The sequence below is a fragment of the Panthera tigris genome, chromosome C1, assembly GCF_018350195.1.
Source record: "Panthera tigris isolate Pti1 chromosome C1, P.tigris_Pti1_mat1.1, whole genome shotgun sequence".
Lineage (NCBI taxonomy): Eukaryota > Metazoa > Chordata > Mammalia > Carnivora > Felidae > Panthera > Panthera tigris.
Window position 1 is genome coordinate 688496 of NC_056667.1, and position 18447 is coordinate 706942.

The following is an 18447-nucleotide window of genomic DNA, read 5'->3' on the forward strand; positions in this document are numbered from 1 at the left end:
GCCGCGCCAGGTGGGCGTCCGTCCCCTGCTCTTGGGACCCAGCCCCACCCCCCCGCCGCCCACACGTACCAGTCAGCATCCACCGCCCCATCCGCATCCATCCACTCCCGAAAAGAGCCTCGGTCACGGCTTTAGGAAGTCAGAGTGTGCAGGTGAGGACGGGGGCCGGAGGGGGCCTTCGTACCTGAACTCTTTGGTGCTCGCCAGGGCGGGCGAGGCCGACAGGCTGCGGGACTTGGCCCGTCCCCGGGTGGGATGGCCGGGCCCCCAGGCCTCGTCCCCATGGCATGCGGAGCAGCGGTAAGAGGCCGAGTCTGTGCCAGGCGCCTTGCTCACGCTGACTTTCTCTTGTTCCGTTTCCATGGTGGGTAAATGAGGCCTTGGATCAGAAGAACACTGATGCCTTGATAAAACAAAGAAAGTAAGTAAACACATAGGCACAAAACAACATATACACACACGCATGCACCCATTATGCATGCATAATGCCAAATGGCTCGAGTCCTATTTGCCAAAGGACTTGAGATAGTCTCTTTCTATCCCATTCTACCCTAAAGATATCTAAGAATTCAGGAACTTGCCTGTGGTTTTTAGTGAATGTAAAGGTCAAAGAACAAGAAAGAACTACCTGCTGGGGCCGTGCCAGCTTTCTCCCACAGACAAGGAGAAGGGCCAACTGGGAGGAGAGGTCCCAGGCAGGGGAGAAGGCGCGTTACCGAGCGAGAAACCAGTAACTGAGGGTGTCCAGTGTTACACGCCCCTCAGTGTGGGACAGGTACATGGACACACTCAGGGAGCCCAGTGAGAAAGACACACACTGGGCCCTGGGCCCCGCGAACAAGCCTCAATTTTCAATCCAGCACCAATAAAACATTTGTCAAAACTGACCTATTTTAGTTTTTTTTAATAGCTTTTTTAAACGTTTATTATTTTTAAGAGACAGAATGCGAGCAGGGGGAGAGACAGAGAGAGAGAGAGAGAGAGGGAGAGAGAGAACCGCAAGCAGGCCCACAAAGTGTGAGATCATGACCTGAGCCCAAGTCAGACGCTTAACTGACTGAGCCCCCCAGGCACCCCTGACCTATTTTAGTCTTTTTGTTTTTTAATTTTTTTTTAACGTTTATTTATTTTTGAGACAGAGAGAGACAGAGCATGAACGGGGGAGGGTCAGAGAGAGAGGGAGACACAGAATCCGAAGCAGGTTCCAGGCTCTGAGATGTCAGCACAGAGCCCGACGCGGGGCTCGAACTCACGGACCGCGAGATCGTGACCTGAGCCGAAGTCGGATGCTTAACCGACCGAGCCACCCAGGCGTCCCCTGACCTATTTTAGTCTTAAAGAAAACTCAATTTCCAAACTCTAGTGAAGGTAGAGAAGCTTATCTTCCGACAACAGTACAATAAAATCAGGAAAAGACAAAAAAGTAGGAACAAAGGAAACAATGCTGCAATACTCGGGAACGCGTGAGTTTCCTCCTAGCCAACTCATGGTTCAAAAGGAACATCAAGCCAACATCGCAACATATCGCAACGACAAGAATAATGTAAACACGAGCCAAAGTCTAGGCTGCTCCAGTGAGCTGTGCTGAAGTGTCTGAGAATGAAGGGTAGTGAGCTGAGATTTAACTCTGTCAAGCTAGGAAAGGAATAAGAGAAGCCTAAGAAAGGTAGGAGAGGGGACAAAAGTAGAGGAAATGAGCAGGACAATCTGCAGAACAGCAGAGTTGGGGGAAAGGAGGACGCCGGGGGCAGCACAGACCAAGGGGCTACACGGGCAGTGGTCTACGCAAACCGTGGCCAGCCCCCCTCCGGGCCAGGGCGACGGGGCCCCTGGGGAGACCCCTGAAGGGGACACCCCGGGTGGAACCCAGCAGGGGAACCAGCCGCACAACCCACTTCACAGGGAGCGGGAATTCGATGACAACACACATGACAAAGCCACGCGTTCCACAGAAGGGTCGAGGACAGCAGAGGCTGGCACTGGGGGGCAGGAGGCACGAGGGAAGCTCCGAGCCCACGGACAGGAGGGGCCTCGGTGCTCAGGGCAGAGGTGACGGTGTCCCTGCACTCCCACCCTGGCCGTACCTTCCAGTGCCCTGAGGAGCTTCGGAAAATAATCCCTACACCCAACCCAGGCCAAAGGCACCGGTAATTTGTTGCAATTTTTTTTAAGTGGGCCTCATGCTGGGCACGGAGCCCAGTTTGGGGCTTGAACTCACGACGCTGAGAGCAAGACCTGAGCTTAGATCAAGGGTCAGACGCTTAACCTAGGTGTCCCAAAAGGCATCAGCAGTTTTTTGGTTTGTTTTTTTTCAATGTTTATTTATCCTGATACAGAGCACGCATAGGGGGCAGGGCAGAGGAAGAGCGCAAGAGAATCCCAAGTAGGCTCCACACTGTCGGCGCACAGCCTGACCTGGGGGCTCCCACGCACAGCCCTGGGATCGTGACCTGAGCCGAAATCGAGACTGGATGCTTAATGGACTGAGTCACACAGATGCCCTGGCATCACCTCCGCAAGTGATTCTGAATTTTAGCTGGAGTTGACAACACTACCCTAGTAGATTAATATCCTCCTAGCTTGAGAAACACTGATGTTTTATCCAAATATATGAAAAAAAATTTTTTTAATTGCTTTTTCAATGTTTATTAATTTTTGAGAGACAGAGAGAGATGGAGCGTGAGTAGGGAAGGGGCAGAGAGAGAGGGAGACACAGAATTCAAAGCAGGCTCCAGGCTCTGAGCTGTCGGCACAGAGCCCGATGCAGGGCTCGGACCCACGATCCGTGAGATCATGACCTGGGCCGAAGTCGGACGCCCGACCAACTGAGCCACCCAGGCGCCTCGAAAAAAATCTCTGATGAAAACCAAAACTTACAAAAACATGTCTGGTATAACCACTCCTATTCGATACTGTACTGGAGGCCACAGCCAGTGTAATATGGCAGGAAAACAAAGTACAAGGCATAAAGAAAAAAAAGAAACAAGTAAAACTCTACCGTCAGGGGTGCCTGGCTGGCTCAGTCGGTGGAGCGTGTGACTCTTGATCTCGGGGTCGTAAGTTTAAGCCCCACACTGGGTGCAGAGACTACTTTAAAAAAAACCTGTACTGTCAGATGACATGATCTTCTACGTAGAAAATCATAAGGAATCTACAAAAAGAGTGACTACATCTAATAACTGAGTTTATTAGCAAGGTTACAGAAGAAAAAAATCAATATACAAATGTCAACTATATTTCTGTGTACTAGCAACAAACAATAAGAAATCTAAATTTAAAAACACCGTTTAGGATAGCATTGAAATACAAGATATGGAGGGATATGGTCGACCAAAAAAGTACAAAACCTAATTTGAGTTCTAGGTCACGAGATGTAACATACAGCAAGGAGACTTTTCGCTAACAGTAAGAGCGGACGTTTGAACGTTGCTAAGAGAAAAGAGCTTACAAGCTGCCATCATAAGGAAACAATCTGGAACTGTGTGTGGGGAGGGATGTTAACTAGACTCGCTGTAGCGGTCACTGCGCCACATATAGATACCGAATCGTTACGTCGTACACCTGAAACTAGTCGGTTACGTGCCACTTACACCTCAATAACAGTAAAAGGTGCAAACCCTGTGCACTGAAAATTACAAAACGCTGCTGACAGAAGTGAAGGAGGCACGTAACGGGAGAGACGCGCCGTGTTCCCAGACTGGAGACGGTGAAGGTCTCCTCAAACCGGCATATAGACTCTTCTCAATTCCCACACACAAAAACCCAGCAGACTTTTCCAAAGAAAATGGCAAACTGATTCTAAAACTCAAATGCAAATGTGGAGGACCTGGAATAACGAGAAGACTGGAAAAGCACGCTGCCCGGCTTCGCGGTCGGTACCGTAACCAGACCGCGTGGTACTGACACAGACACAGACTGAAGGAACAGAAGAGGGTCCACAATGACGCCCTCACACGGATACCAACAATGGATTTTCTTTTCTCTTTTCAAAAATGTGCTTACTTATTTGTAATCAAGTGATCTCTACACCCGACACGGGGCCACAGCTCATCACCTTGAGGTCAAGAGTCGCCTGCTCCACTGGCTGAACCACAAGCAACGGATGTCCGACAGAAGGGTCAAGGTGATTCGACAGAGAGATCGTTTCTTCAAATAGGTCTAGAAAAACTTGATAGCCACGTCTAAGAGAATAACGTTAAGTTCTTTCCTCACACCACATACAGGCGTAAGTCATTTCATAGTACTTGGCTTTGTTGTGCTTTGCACACACTGCGTTTCTTACAAGCTGAAGGTCTGCGGTGACCCTGTGGCGAGCGAGTCTCCCGGCACCACTTTCCACGAGCACCGGCTTACCTTGTGTCTCTGAGCCACATTTTGGTAATTCTCGCATGTTTCAAACTTTTTCTCTATTACCGTACTCGTCATGGTGCTCAGTGATCCCTGAGATTACAATTAGAAGTCTCTTGGGGCACCGCGACCCTGCGCCCAACTGGAGAGATGAGTGCTGTGCGTGTCCTGAAGGCTCCACTGACTGGCTGGCTCCCCGTCTCTCCCCCTCTCCTCAGGCCTCCCTGCCCTGAGACACAACAATGTTGTCAATGGGCCAATCAATAACCCCACAATCGCCTCTGGGTGTCCAAGTGAAAGAAGTCAAACGTCTGTTTGTTTTAAGTAGGCTCCGCCCAGAGTGGGGCCTGAACTCACAACTCTGAGATCAAGGGTCACTTTAAATCGAAGCTAGAAATGACCAAGCTCGGTGAGAAGGCGCATTGAAAACCGAGACAGGCTGACAGCTAGGCCTCTGGCCCCAAACAGCGGAGCCGTGGCCACAAAGGAAGAGATCCCGAAGGGCATTAAAAGCGCGCTCCAGTGGACGAACACACAGAGACGAGAAAGCAAAACGGCCTTTTTGCGGCTCAAACCAGCCACAACACACCCTCAAACCGCAGTCTGATCCACAGCAAGGCCCCGACTCTCCTCAAGTCTGTGGGGGCTGAGGGAGGCAAGGAAGCTGCAGAGGGTGAGCTGGGAGGCAGCGGGGGTTGGTTCATGAGGGTTGAGGAGAGAAGCTGCCTCCCTTCCGTGAGCCTGCAGGTGAAGAGCGGCAGGTGCCACTGCAGAAGCTGGAGCGAGTTCTCCAGATCGGGCTGAGGTCGTTAATCAGGCTGCTGTGCCAAGCTACACACTGTCGATGTCGGTGCAGCAGCCTTATTTAGGAGATGCCACTGAGGACAGTCATAGCTGGAGAGGAGAAGTCAGCGCCTGGCTTCAAAGCTTCAAAGGACAGGCTGACTCTCTCACCAGTGTAACACGGCTGGTGACTTTTGGTTGAAGTCAATGCTCAGTGGCCATGGAGAAAATCCTTGGGCCCGAAAGAATTATGCTAAGTCTACTCTGCCTCCACTCTAGAAAAGAAACAACAAAGCCGGATGACAGTCATCTGTTTACGACATGGTTGACTACATATGTTAAGCCCACTGTCGAGATCTACTGTTCAGGAAAAAAAAGACTCCTTTCAAAATATTACTGCTGACAGGGGCGCCTGGGTGGCTGAGTCGGTTAAGCGTCCGACTTCGGCTGAGGTCATGATCTGGCTCGCGGTTCATGGGTTCGAGCCCCACATCGGGCTCTGTGCTGACAGCTCGGAGCCTGGAGCCTGCTTTGGATTCTGTGTCTCCTTCTCTCTCGTGCTCTGTGTGTGTCTCTCTCTCTCTCAAAAATAAATAAAGATTAAAAAAAATAATTAAAGAAAAAATTACTGCTGAGAGTGCACCTGCTCACCCCAGAGCTTTGAGGGAGACGTACAGCAAGGTTAAGGGTGTTTCGATGCCTGCTAACACCACAGCCATCCTGCAGCCCCTGGATTAAGGCATAATTTCAACTTTCAAGCCTTATTATTACAGAAACGCATCTCACAAGGCTCTAGCTGCCGCGGATAGTGATTCCTCTAACGGGTGTGGGCAAAGTCAACTGAAAACTTTCTGGAAAGGATTCACCAGTTCACCATCCCACACGCCATTAACACTTGTGATTCGTGGGAAGAGGACAAAATACCAACACGAATGGGAGTTTGGAAGGAGTGGACTCCCGCACTCATGGAGGACTTTCAGGGGGTCCAGCCATCAGGGGAGGAAGGATGCAGGTGTGTAGAAGCAGCAGGGGGACTACGATCGGAAGCGTGGTCTCAAGAGGTGACTGCATCGCTGTGGTCTTGGGATAAAGCCTGAATGGATGAGGATCTGTTTCTTACAAACGAGCAAAGAAAGTGACTTCTTGAGCTGGAATCTACTCCTGGTGGAGACGCCATGAAGACTGAAGTGAAAAAGGATTTAGAATATGACGTACACTTGGGGCACCTGGGTGGCCCAGTCGGTTAAACGTCTGACTCTGGCTCAGGTCATGATCTCACGGCTCGTGGGTCCAAGCCTCGCACTGAGCCGTCTGCCGTCAACGCGGAGCCCCTTTTGGATCCCTGTCTCTCTCTTTCTCTGCCCCCTCCCCTGCTCACTCGCACATGTGCTCTCTCCCTCTCAAAAATAAATAAACATTAAAAATAGAATATGACATACACTTCGTTGATAAAGCAGCAGGAGGGTGAGAGGGGATGGGCTCCAATTTTAAAAGTTGTTCTGTGGGTAAAATGCTATCAAACAGCAACACGTACTGCAGAGAAATCATCCTTGAAAGGAAAAGTTAATCAGTGCAGCAAAGCCGATTGTTGTCTTATTTTAAGAAATCGCCACGGCCACGCCAGCCTTCGGCACCCGCCACAGTGCCCAGTCAGCAGCTGTCCCTTGAGCTCACATGATGGTTAGCATTTTTACCAATATCTATTTTTATTTAAAAATATTTTTTTAACCTTTATTTATTTTTGAGAGAGAGAAAGAGACAGACAAGCAGAGTGTGAGCTGGGGAGGAACAGAGAGAGAGGGAGACACGGAATCCGAAGCAGGCTCCAGGCTCCAGGCTGACAGCACAGAGCCTGATGCGGGTCTCCAACCCATGAACCGTGAGTTCATGACCTGAGCTGAAGTCGGACGCTTAACCAAGTGAGCCGTTCGGGCGCCCCAAATTTATTTTTACTTTATAAGATTTCATTTTTAAGTGATCCCTACACCCACCACGAGGCTGGAACTCACGACCCTGAGATCGAGAGTCGCGTGCTCCATCGACTGAGCCAACCGGGTGCCTCAGCAAGAAAAGTATTTTTAAATTGAGGTGTGTACATTGTTGTTTTAGACACTTCACACTTCAGAAACTACAATACGCTATCAACATAAATTTTACGTGCACCGGGAAACCAAAAAGATTCATTTGACTCACTTTATTGCAGGATTTGCCTTACTGCAGTGGACCCCAGCCCACAATATCTCCGAAGTGTGCCTGGACAAAGGTTAACACAACATGGATTATACACCTAAACGTAAGAATCAAAACTACACAACTTTTACACTGAAGGAAATCTTAGTGGCCCTGGATCTGGCAAAAAGTTCCTTAAATCAAAGATCACAAAGTATCAAAGAAAAAGACCTGACAAATTCATTACAATTAAAATCTTTTACCCTTCTTAAAATAACGGTTCAGAAAATGAAAATAGAAGCTACAGGTTGCTACACACATATGTTACAAAAGCCTCGCATCCAGAATGCATAAAGGATTATAAAAACTGAAAGAAAATGGGCAAAAGATCCCAACTTTGGGCAAGTTCCCCAAAGAAGACGTATCAACTGGGAAGAAGCACATGAAAGGATGCCCGAGGGCATCAGCCATCGCGGAAACACGAGTTCGAGCCACAGTAGGAAAGCACGTGACACTGCTGGACCGGCTGAGGAAGTGAGAAGGCCGACTGACCACGGCAAGTGTCGCCCACACCACTGCTGGGAACGGAGTCGGTACATCCGCCACAGGCTCCTGCCTCTCCGCTCCTGGGCGTCGCCAAGAGAAACGAAAGCGCGGGTCCACACAAAGACTTGTGTGGGACCCTACTTGCGATGCCCTGAAGCTGGAAATAAGCCGCCACTGAGATCTTTGCTCAAATGCCACTTTCTCAAGACTTCCATATTCCCTCACGCTCATTTCCTTGTCTCTGTGGTTGTCACTACCTGCCCTCACATTGCTCTCTCATTTGTGGCCTGTCTTCCCTCCCCGTCTGATGATGGAAGCTACAGAAATCCTGTTTTACTGAGGGTTCTAAGGGCCTTTTGAAAAGTGCCTCACCGAATTCGCATGGCTATTACCAGCCAAGCAGGCTACACGTTGAAGGCCAGAGCTCAGGGGACAGGCTGGTCTGGGCACAGAGATCTGGGTTCCGTCAGCACCTGGTGAACGCTTACAACCACGGAATTGGATGGGCTCCCCGGGGGTGGGTGGGCAGGAGACCCAAGAGCGGCAAGGGTTTCAGGATGCAGAGCTGGGGGGTGGCGCCAAGTGCCAGGAGGTGAGGACAGAAAGGCCATGCAGGACCCAAAAAGGTGCCAGGAGATGCTGGTAAGAGATACAAGATGGCAGAGTTTGGCTCAGTATGTGGAAAAAAACCACATGCATGTGTTTACCTCCTTATTACGTTAAGAACTGTCTAAAGGGGGACCCTTGGGGGGCTCAGTCAGTTGGGCGTCCGACTTCAGCAGAGGTCGTGATCTCATCGCCGGTGAGTTCACGCCCTGCATCAGGCTCTGGGCTGACAGCTCGGAGCCTGGAGTCTGTTTCGGATTCTGTGTCTCCCTCTCTCTCTGCTCCTCCCTTGCTCACACTCTGTCTCTCTCTCTCTCTCAAAAATAAACAAAGATTAAGAAAAAATTTAAAAATCCATTTTGACCATCCCATTTAACCAAGGAGGTAAAATATCTGTACTCTGAAAAGTATAAAACACTGATGAAAGAAATCAAAGATGACACAAATAGAAAGATATACCATGTTCATGGAAGAATATTGTTAAAATGTTCATACTACCCACAGCAATCTACAGATTTAATGCAATCCCTATCAAAATGCTAATAGTATTTTTCAGAGAACTAGAACAAATAATCCTAAAATTTATATGGAACCACTAAAGACCTGCCACAGCCAAAGTAATCTCGAGAAGAACAAAGCTGGAGGCATCACAATCTGAGACTTCAAACGACACTACAAAGCTACAGTGATCAAAACAATACGGTACTGGCACGTAAACAGATACACAGACCAATGGAACAGGATAGAGAGCCCAGAAATAAACCCACACCCATACTGTCAATTGATCTATGACAAAGGAAGCAAGAATATACAATGGGGAAAAGACAGCCTTTTCAATAAATAGTGTTGGTAGAACTGGACGGCTACATGCGAAAGAATGAAACTGGACCACTTTCTTAAATCATACACAAAAATAAACTCAAAATTCATTGAAGACCTAAATGTGAGAACTGAAACCCAAAAAAAAAAACAAACTCCTAAAAGAAAACACAGACAGTAATCTCTGGGACATCACCCTTAGCAACATATTTATGTCTCCTGAGGCAAGGGAAACAAAAGCTAAAATAAACCACTGAGTCTATACCAAAGGAAAAAGCTTTTTCACAGCAAAGGACATCATCGGCAAAACAAAAGGGCCACTAGTGAATGAAAGGAGATATCTGTGACTGATATATCTGATAAGGAATTAATATCCATAATATATAAAGAACTTATACAACTCAACAGAAAAAAAAAAAACCACTCTGATTAAAACATGGACAGAGAACTGCACCCCTATGTGTACGCAGCACCACTTACAACAGCCAAGATACGGGAGCAGCCCAAGTGTCCGTCCACAGGACAATGAATGACGAAGATGTGGAACATACAAGGGTATTAGTCAAAAAAAAGGATCAGATCTTGGGGCGCCTGACTGGTTGGGTCGGTAGGGCGTGTGACTCTCGGTCTCTGGTTCACGAGTTCAAGCCCCACGCTGGGTGTAGAGCTTACTTAAAAAATGAACAAAATAAAATACACGCTTCAAACAACAGCGAAGGATCAGACCTTGCCATGTGTGACGACACGGATGGAGCTAGAGTATTTCGCTAAGTGAAATAAGTCAGAGAAAGACAAATACCATATACTCTTACTTAAGGTGGAATCTAACCAAAACGAACGAACAAAAACCACTTTCACGTATGGAGGACAAACGAGTGGTTGCTATGTGGCCAGTGGGTGCGGGGATGGATGGAACAGGTAAAGGGGATTAAGAGGTACAAACTTCAGTTATCAAGTAAACAAGTCAGGGACGAAGAAGGACAGCATGGGAAAAAAAGTCAGTAATTCTGCAATAACGTTGTACAGGGACAGACGGAGACCGCCTCTACCATAGTGAACACTGAGTAAGGCACAGACGTTGTTGAACCGGCGTTGCACGTCTGAAATTAATATAACATCGTGCGTCAGCTACGATGAGAGAGAAACTCTCCACTTTAGATTTCTAAGTCAGCGAGACTGCACGTAAACTTTGTTCGAACCCAAGGCCTGGTCTATGGCTCACGTGCACACTGTGCCTGTGCCTCGGGAGAGAGCAGCCTGAAGGAAAACCATCTTGCCCTGGAGACATCGAGCAAAGCTCCTGCCCCTGAATTCCTTCACGATACAGCTCGGGATGCAGGCCTATGTGCTGATCTCTCATCTTTTGAGCTTTTACAAGATGTAAAACGTATACAAGTCTGTGAAAACAATTTGTGCCCTGGAGTGCTTTCTTCCCTGTGAAGACGTGGAAGCTCAGATACGGGGCTCAGATAACTCTCGTTGGGGAGCCTGGGGGCTCAGTCTGTTAAGTGTCCGACTTCCACCCGGGTCACGGTCTCATGGTGCGCGGGTTCGAGCCCCGCGTCGGGCTCTGTGCTGACAGCTCGGAGCCTGGAGCCTGGAGCCTGCTTCGGATCCTGTGTCTCCTTCTCTCTCTACCCCTCCCCTGCTCGCACTCTGTCTTTCTCAAAAATAAATAAACGTTAAAAAAAAATTTAAAACAAAATTAACGTGTTTTACTAATAAAACCTCAGCAAAGGAGGGGAAAAAATCCATCGTGAGCTGTTACCAAGAGGCGTGTGGCAGCCTCATCCCGCCACCCTGATGGGGAAAACAAACCGCTGCTCTCCTCTAATGTACAAAATCAGGGCAGGGGTGCCCGAAATGCCCCACAAGGTGTGGGACTCAGAACCACCTGCGGTGAAGAAAGGGCAAAAGAAGCAGTTAAAGGAACCTACTAGGCAAGTTGTAACGAGTCGTAAGCTTTGAAAGGAAATCATTACCATCGTGGGAACAAACGATGTCTGAGAAAAAAAGGGTTGACAAATGACACCGAAGCCGGCTGTGACACAGACAAGGGTGAACACGGTAAAATACGTCTCACCGCCAGCTCAGGAGGAGGGAAGCGTCTAGATAAGGCCGAGCCAGGCCCCGCGCGCCTGTGCCTCCCTCGAGCTGCCCGGAAACGAAGCAGCAGAAGCAGGAACGGTTGCAGGAATGTGGACAGTCACCCGAAACCGGGACGACCGACGGACAGCAGGAGCACATCCAGGGGAACCAGGGCCCTTGGCCAGGCCCAGTGCCCACCCTGGCAGGCCCCGGCCGGGGGCTCAGGTGCCATCGCCTGACTCCCCCTCACAATGAGCCGCACAGGGAGCGTCTAGGACACTGCAGTCCAGGGTCACACGGCTCGGATGGGGCAGAGCTGGCATCCGGGCCCATACTCTTAAGCCCCTGCTGACAACCACAGTGCCTACAGAACAGGACCCAACACGGCAGGGGGGCCTACAAGAGGGGCCCAGGGTCCTAGAGGAGAGAGGACCCTGCAGAGCCAGCTCCTGGTCAGCGCCCCTGACGTCCTTTCTAAATGACCATGCAGAGCACACTTCGGTTTCCAGGAACACATGAGGTAAGTGGGCGGCTGCAGGGAATGGGTCCAAAACTCTGTTCAAACACATATCGAAGAGCACGCTTGGGGACACTGCAGCAGGCTGCAAGGAGCTGACGGCCGTGGGTAAGGAAGTAACGCCTTAAAAAGCCCCACTGAAGAGAAGTTCAGGAAACAGTATTAAACAATAATGCAAATGCTCCACACGGGGCTCTGCAGCTACGGTCACCAGGGGGACACACATGGTCCCCAGCGTCACGCATCCTTACGGTGACCCCGCACTGTGAGCTGGGCAAGGAAGGCCATAATCCTAGGACGTGGAAAACTATCGCTCCAGGGAGTCATAGAAAGAACTACCTAGTAAGCTTACTATGGCCCTGAGAAGATAAATAAATTAACCCCTACAATGCTGATATTTTTGAAAGGCTTGTAGTGAATTTTATAATCACCGGATTTTTACATATTTTGTTTGCCATCATGGGTACCATATTCAAAGGAACAAATCATTCTGGGTAATTCTCATTTAAATGGCAGAGGGGAATGTCAGGTCTGTAATCAATGCTGAAAGCTTAATTCATAAGTTTTATTAGTTGAGAAGTCAAGGGACACCTGGGTGGCTCAGTCGGTTAAGCGTCTGACTTAGGCTCAGCTTACGATCTTGCAGTTTGAGCCCCACATTGGGCTCGCTGCTGTCAGTGTAGAGCCTGCTTTGGACCCTTTGTCCCTCTCTGCCACTGTCCCGCTTGTGCTCCCTCTGTCAAAAATAAACATTAAAAAAAAAAAAGCCAAATAAAGGGCTCCTTCCCAAGCACCGAGACCCGTTGGGAAGGGATGATCCATGAATCATGACAAAGGTCGTTGTCCAGCATGCGGTGCATGGCCTTCCAAGCTGCTTCCACCAGGTCAAAATCACTTCCCACCAGCTCCTCAGCTGTCCGTGGGACAAGTGCCGACTCCAGTCCCCTCTACAGCCAAATGTGCAGATCGTGCTATCTCAGCTCCCACTTGCAGCTCTAGAATTCTACGACACTGAGTCTTAGGGCAACACTTCGTACCCAACAAATGCTGTCCGCCTTAAACTTACATGGTGACATATGTCAATTACTTCTCAATAAAGCTGGGGAAACAAAAGTGAACCTCAACCTGAACTTCACACCTTAAACAAAAATTAACTGAAAACAAATAAAAATGGACTGTATCAAGTGTAAGACACAAACTATAAAGCTTTCATTAGAAAATGTAGGAGAGGGACACCTGGCTGCCTCAGTCGGTGGAGCATGTGACTCTTGGTCTCAGAGTTGTGAGTTCAAGCCCCATGTTGGGTGGAGAGATACTTAAAAAATAAAACCTCAAAAAAAAAAAAAGAAAGAAAAAAAGGGGACGCCTGGGTGGCTCAGTCGGTTGAGCGTCCCACTTCAGCTCCGGTCATGATCTCATAATGTGTGAGTTCGAGCCCTGAATCAGGCTCTGTGCTGACAGCTCAGAGCCTGGAGCCTGCTTCAGATTCAGTGTCTCCCTCTCTCTGCCCCTCCCCTGCTCATGCCTTGTCTCAGTCTCAAAAATAAATAAAAACATTAAAAAAAAATTTAATAAAAAAAAAAAAGAGGGGCACCTGGTGGCTCAGTTGGTTAAGTGTCTGACTCTTGAGCTCAGCTCAGGTCTTGATGTCAGGGTCATGAGTTCATGCCCTGAGTCGGGCTCTGTCCTGGGTGTGAAGCCTATTAAAAAAGGGATGGAAGGGGGGCGCCTGGGTGGCTCAGTCGGTTAAGCGTCCGACTTCAGCTCAGGTCACGATCTCACGGTCCGTGAGTTCGAGCCCCGCGTCGGGCTCTGGGCTGATGGCTCGGAGCCTGGAGCCTGCTTCCGATTCTGTGTCTCCCTCTCTCTCTGCCCCTCCCCCGTTCATGCTCTGTCTCTCTCTGTCTCAAAAATAAATAAACGTTAAAAAAATTAAAAAAAAAAAGGGATGGAAGGAAGGAGGGAGGGAAGGAAGGAAGGAAAGAGGGAAGACGGGAAGGAGGAAAAGAAACACAGGAGGAAGTTTTTAGAACCTAGGACTAGAGAGAATTTGTTATACGTAATATAAAAAGCAGTCCATAAAAGGTAAAAAAACAACAAAAAACAATACATTGGACTTAATTAAAATGAGAAGCTTGCTCTGTGGAAGACCCTATTAAACGAATAAAAACAACAAGCTGCAGACAGGGAGAAAGTATCTGGAAACCAGATATCCAACAAAGGTTTTCTATCTAGAATATGTAAAGAGATCTGAAAATGCCACAGTAAAAAACCCAGGATTCCAATTAGAAAATGGGCAAAAAAGATTAAACAGAGGATGCGCACGCAGTAACCAAGACGTGAAAGACCCACACCGTCAGCTGCTCCGAAATGCAAATTCAAAGGACCGTGTCCCTACACACCTGCCAGGTCGGCCAGGACAACCAAAGGCCAGACTGTAGAGAAACCAGCACTCACGCACTGCAGTGGGAACGTGGAGGTATAGTCTGGAAGCCTGGCGGTTTCTTACAAAATCTTAAAAACAAAACCATACAAGCAACTGCAAGTTGGTGTTTATCATCTGTCCACAGCCGCTTTGCAGGCCACAGCCAAAGACTGCAACCGGCCGCCCCCACGTCTTCCTGCTAGTTAATTAAACAAACTGCCAACCATCCGTCCACACAGTAAAATACAAGCAGGGACGGGCTATGAATGCCTGCAACAGTTCGGATGGACCTCGGGGGCATTATGCCGAGTCAATCGGTGACATACTGAATGGTCCCATACACATTCTCAAGATAACGAAATCACAGAGGAGGGGAAGAGTGGAGGGTGCCGGGAATGTGAGCGTGGCAGGGGGCAGCAGGGGATCCCTCACTGACAAAGAGTTCCGAGTCTCGACTGTGGTTGTAGGTACACCTGTTTATTAATGGGGTAAAAGTGTAGAGAATTATACACACATAAAACACTGGTAAAATCTGAATTAGGAGTGTAGTATAGCTAACGTTATTTTTCCAATGCCAATTTCCTAGTTTTCGTATTACTGTACTACAGGTATGTTAAATGAAGCTGGAGAAGGTTACAAGGGTCTCTCTGTACTACTTTCACAACTTCCTGTGAATCTATAATTATTTCAGAACGAACATTTAATAAAAAAAAAAAAGAAATCAATCAAAATCACAAAAGACAAATGTATTTCAAAATCATCTATTTTTGGGGTGCCTGCGTAACTCAGTTGGTTGAGTGTCTGACTCTTGATTTTGGCTCAGGCTGTGACCCAGGGTCGTGGGATCAAGTCCAAGTCCTTGTCAGGCTCTGAGAGTGTGAAGCCTGCTTGGGATTCTCTCTCTCCCTCTCCCTCCGTGTGTGTGTGTGTGTGTGTGTGTGTGTGTGTGTGTGTGTGTCTGTGTGTCTCTCTCTCTCTCTCTCTCTCTCTCTCCCCGCCGGCTCATGCGCTCTAAAATAAATAAAATTTAAAAAAATATTACTCATTGTCTAGAAGCTATTAATATTTACTTGCAAAGACTAATTTGATGATTGAGCAATAAACTAATTTACATAATATTAAATATTAAAACCAACTTTTAAGATTTAAGTATTTTTTGACAATTATAAATCAGGACTCTCATTTAATTCAGGTTGGTTTGGTTTTAACTGTTTTAAAAGGATGAAATCCTGGGGCGCCTGGGTAGCTCAGTCAGTTAAGCCTCTTCGGCTCAGGTCATGATCTCACAGTTTGTGGGTTCGAGCCCTGCGTCAGGCTCTGTGCTGACAGCTCAGAGCCTGGAGCCTGTTTCGGATTCTGTGTCTTCCTCTCTCTGCCCCTCCCCTGCTAGTACTCTCCCTCAAAATTAAATAAACATTAAAAAAAAAAGGATGAAATTCTAATTCCTTCCAAGTTCATTCAAGTTCCTGACAACACGAATCTAATTTTATTTATTTATTTTTTAAGTTTTATTTTTATTTAAGTAACCTCTACATCCAATGTGGGGTTGAACTCACAACCCCAAGATCAAGAGTTACATTTTCTCCCAACTGAGCCAGCCAGGTGCCCCAGCATGAATCTAATTTTAAAAAACTTTGGCGGCATGTGGGTGGCTGTCAGTTAAGCCTCTGACTTCGGCTCTGGTCATGATCTCGCATCAGGCTCTGTGCTGACAGCTCAGGGCCTGGAGCCTGCTTCAGATTCTGTGTCTCCTCTCTGCCCCTCCCCCGCTCACGCGCTCTCAAAAATCAATAAACATTAAAAAGGAATTTAAAAAAAAACCAACTTCGGCATTGAGACGTTTTATTAGAAAAGTATTCACAGAACCCACACATGGTGGAGAGGGGACACACCGAGATGCCTGAGGCAACCAGGACACAAGTCCCACACACGCCCACAGACGCACACGACCCACATGATGTCCACTGTGAGCTCTCCATCCGTATTTGTGGAAATACTGAATGGAAAAGGAAAGCGTATATGGTGGCAGAAACAGGCCCATCCTCACTGGATGACACTGAGTTGGACGATAAGTACCTATTAAATTGCCCCTCCCTTCTCCCTCCATACAGAATGCCCCAGGCTGGCAAGGATGTTGTAACAGTGGGTATTTGCTCTGGCAGCAGACCGTCCAAGAAAGACTTTTTGGAAAGTTCTCTGGGAACACGAACCAAGAGCCTAACGTGAAACCCCATAAACTGAATAGGATTCGAGACCCGAAGGGGGCTTTTATAGACAGGCGGCTGCACCCGGCCGTCAACAGGTGTAATAGGATGGCGGTGACCCTGCTGGAGGCAGCCCTGCAGGTCTAAGTGCACTGTCCCTGCACATTCCCTCCCCTGGGAGCTGGGCCTGCTTCCTGAAGCTCCCTCTGGCTGTTGTAACATCCACGCTTTGAGAAAAGTGGTGATTTGGGTAATAAAGACGTGGGGCCATCAACTCCCATAATAAAACACCCGCCTCTACATTCTGCAGGTTAAACCGACCTTTTCTCAGGTGGTAAACTCAATAAAATCAACTGTTTCCCCTTTTACTTATCAGCCACCTCCACTGCCCAAGGAAGGACTGACTGCTGCTGGGCCAGCGTCTGGGAGAACCTCTACCATCACGGGTTTTGTGCTGGCAACACAGACCCGCCGGCAAGTTAAAAACAAAAACAAAAATCCCAGACCCATCAGGAGGGCTCACCTCCAAGCGGAGCCACTGGGCTAGGCACTGCACTGGCACCTGTCCCTGTCCTCAAGTCGCCAGGTGGCGGGGGCAAAGGTCCCAGTGAAGAAAGGCCCGGGGTGTGCAATGCCCGGGGACGGGGAGGTGCGGGGGGCAAGCGGAATCGGGGGAATGAGTCCTTGAATGGCGTCATCCGGAAAGATGGGAAAGCAAGTCACTTGGTTAAAGCCAGGGCGTATTCCCAAAACGAATGAGGAAGTCTTCCACGTGAGACAGTTGCGCCCCAAGACGGGAAAGGAAAAGTAACCTGTTACTCAGAACCAAAGGCATCCGTTTGCTTGGAGCGACCCCGGCCCGAGACGCCCGCGGGTTCCAGCCGCCGCGGGTCCCAGCCGCCGCGGGTCGCCGGTGGGTGTCCGGCACCGAGTGCGGGGCGCTTTCCGGTGACCCCGACCTGCCGCCGAGGGCCGACCCGCCAGGCTGCCCGCCAAGGGGCCGACTCAGGAGGCAGTCGTCGCGGGCCAAGTCGGGGGTCGCGCTCCCAGGCCCACACCCCGTCGGCCGGCGGGATCGCGCCCCCAACACCTCCCCCCGCCGGTCCCCGGCCTCCGGGCGGCCCCGCGACCACGGGCGGCGGCGACCGCGGGCGGAGGGCAGGGCCGAGCGGCCGCGCGCACTCACCGTTCGCTGCCCCGGGCGCCTGCGGGGCCGTCCCCTCTCCGGGCCGAGCCCGCGGGCCCCGCCGCCCCGCCGCCGCTCGCCGTCGCTAGCCGGCCCCCGGCGCCGCGGCCTCCCCCCGCCCCATGGCCGCCCCCCGCCCCACGGCCGCCGGGACCGCGGCGCCGGCCCGCCGAGCAGCAATACAGCCAGTGCGCACGCGTGCGCGTCCGCGCCACGCATGCGCCACTCGCCGCGCATGCGCCCTTCCCGCGCCACGCCCCCGCGCACGTGGTTCGGCCGGCAAGGACTTGGGTTTGGGATGGGGAAGGCGGGGCTGGGGTCGGGGGGCCTGGGATCTGGGGTGGGCCTTCGGCCGCCGCGACCCCGACGGCGGCCTCCGGGAGGAAGAACCTTGGATCTCGGTCACCCCGCCGCTTCGGATACTCGTCCGTCAGTCCGCTGGGCTGGCACCCCCTGCCCCCTGGCTGTCCCAGCTCCCCACCACCGCGGTTAGGGTGGGCTGGCCTCGGCCCCGCGAGTGGTGACAGCACCCACCTAGGATTCCGTAACTGACAGGGTATGAATCTGCGGAGAAGGAACATGTTTGGGGAACCAAAACTCGTTGTGAGCAGCTGCGGCAGCACTGGCCCCTCCCTGCCAGGACAGCTGGAAGGGGGCGGCCTGGGCCGGCTACCAGGGGCCTCGTCCACCCCAAGCAGCCTGGCAGGGACTTGCACACCACTTGGACTGCAGGGGCTCTAGGCTTGGGATGTCAGAG

The 18447-nt window shown here is 50.1% G+C and overlaps 1 protein-coding gene across 2 annotated transcripts in view; it reads right to left on the reverse strand.

The window, feature by feature from the left end:
- The window catches only part of NADK (NAD kinase), a 31529-nt gene that overhangs the window by 12544 nt on the left and 538 nt on the right, over nt 1-18447 (reverse strand). Inside the window, exons 1-2 of one of the 2 annotated variants that reach the window (XM_042994944.1) lie at nt 17691-17751; nt 185-403 (exon numbers count right to left, since the gene is read on the reverse strand). In XM_042994944.1, the coding sequence (XP_042850878.1) occupies nt 185-363 (179 nt within the window). In that variant the 5' untranslated portion in view covers nt 364-403; nt 17691-17751. Of the gene's footprint in view, nt 1-184; nt 404-17690; nt 17752-18447 lie in introns of those variants that run through there. The other variant, XM_015543161.2, reaches the window with a different exon arrangement.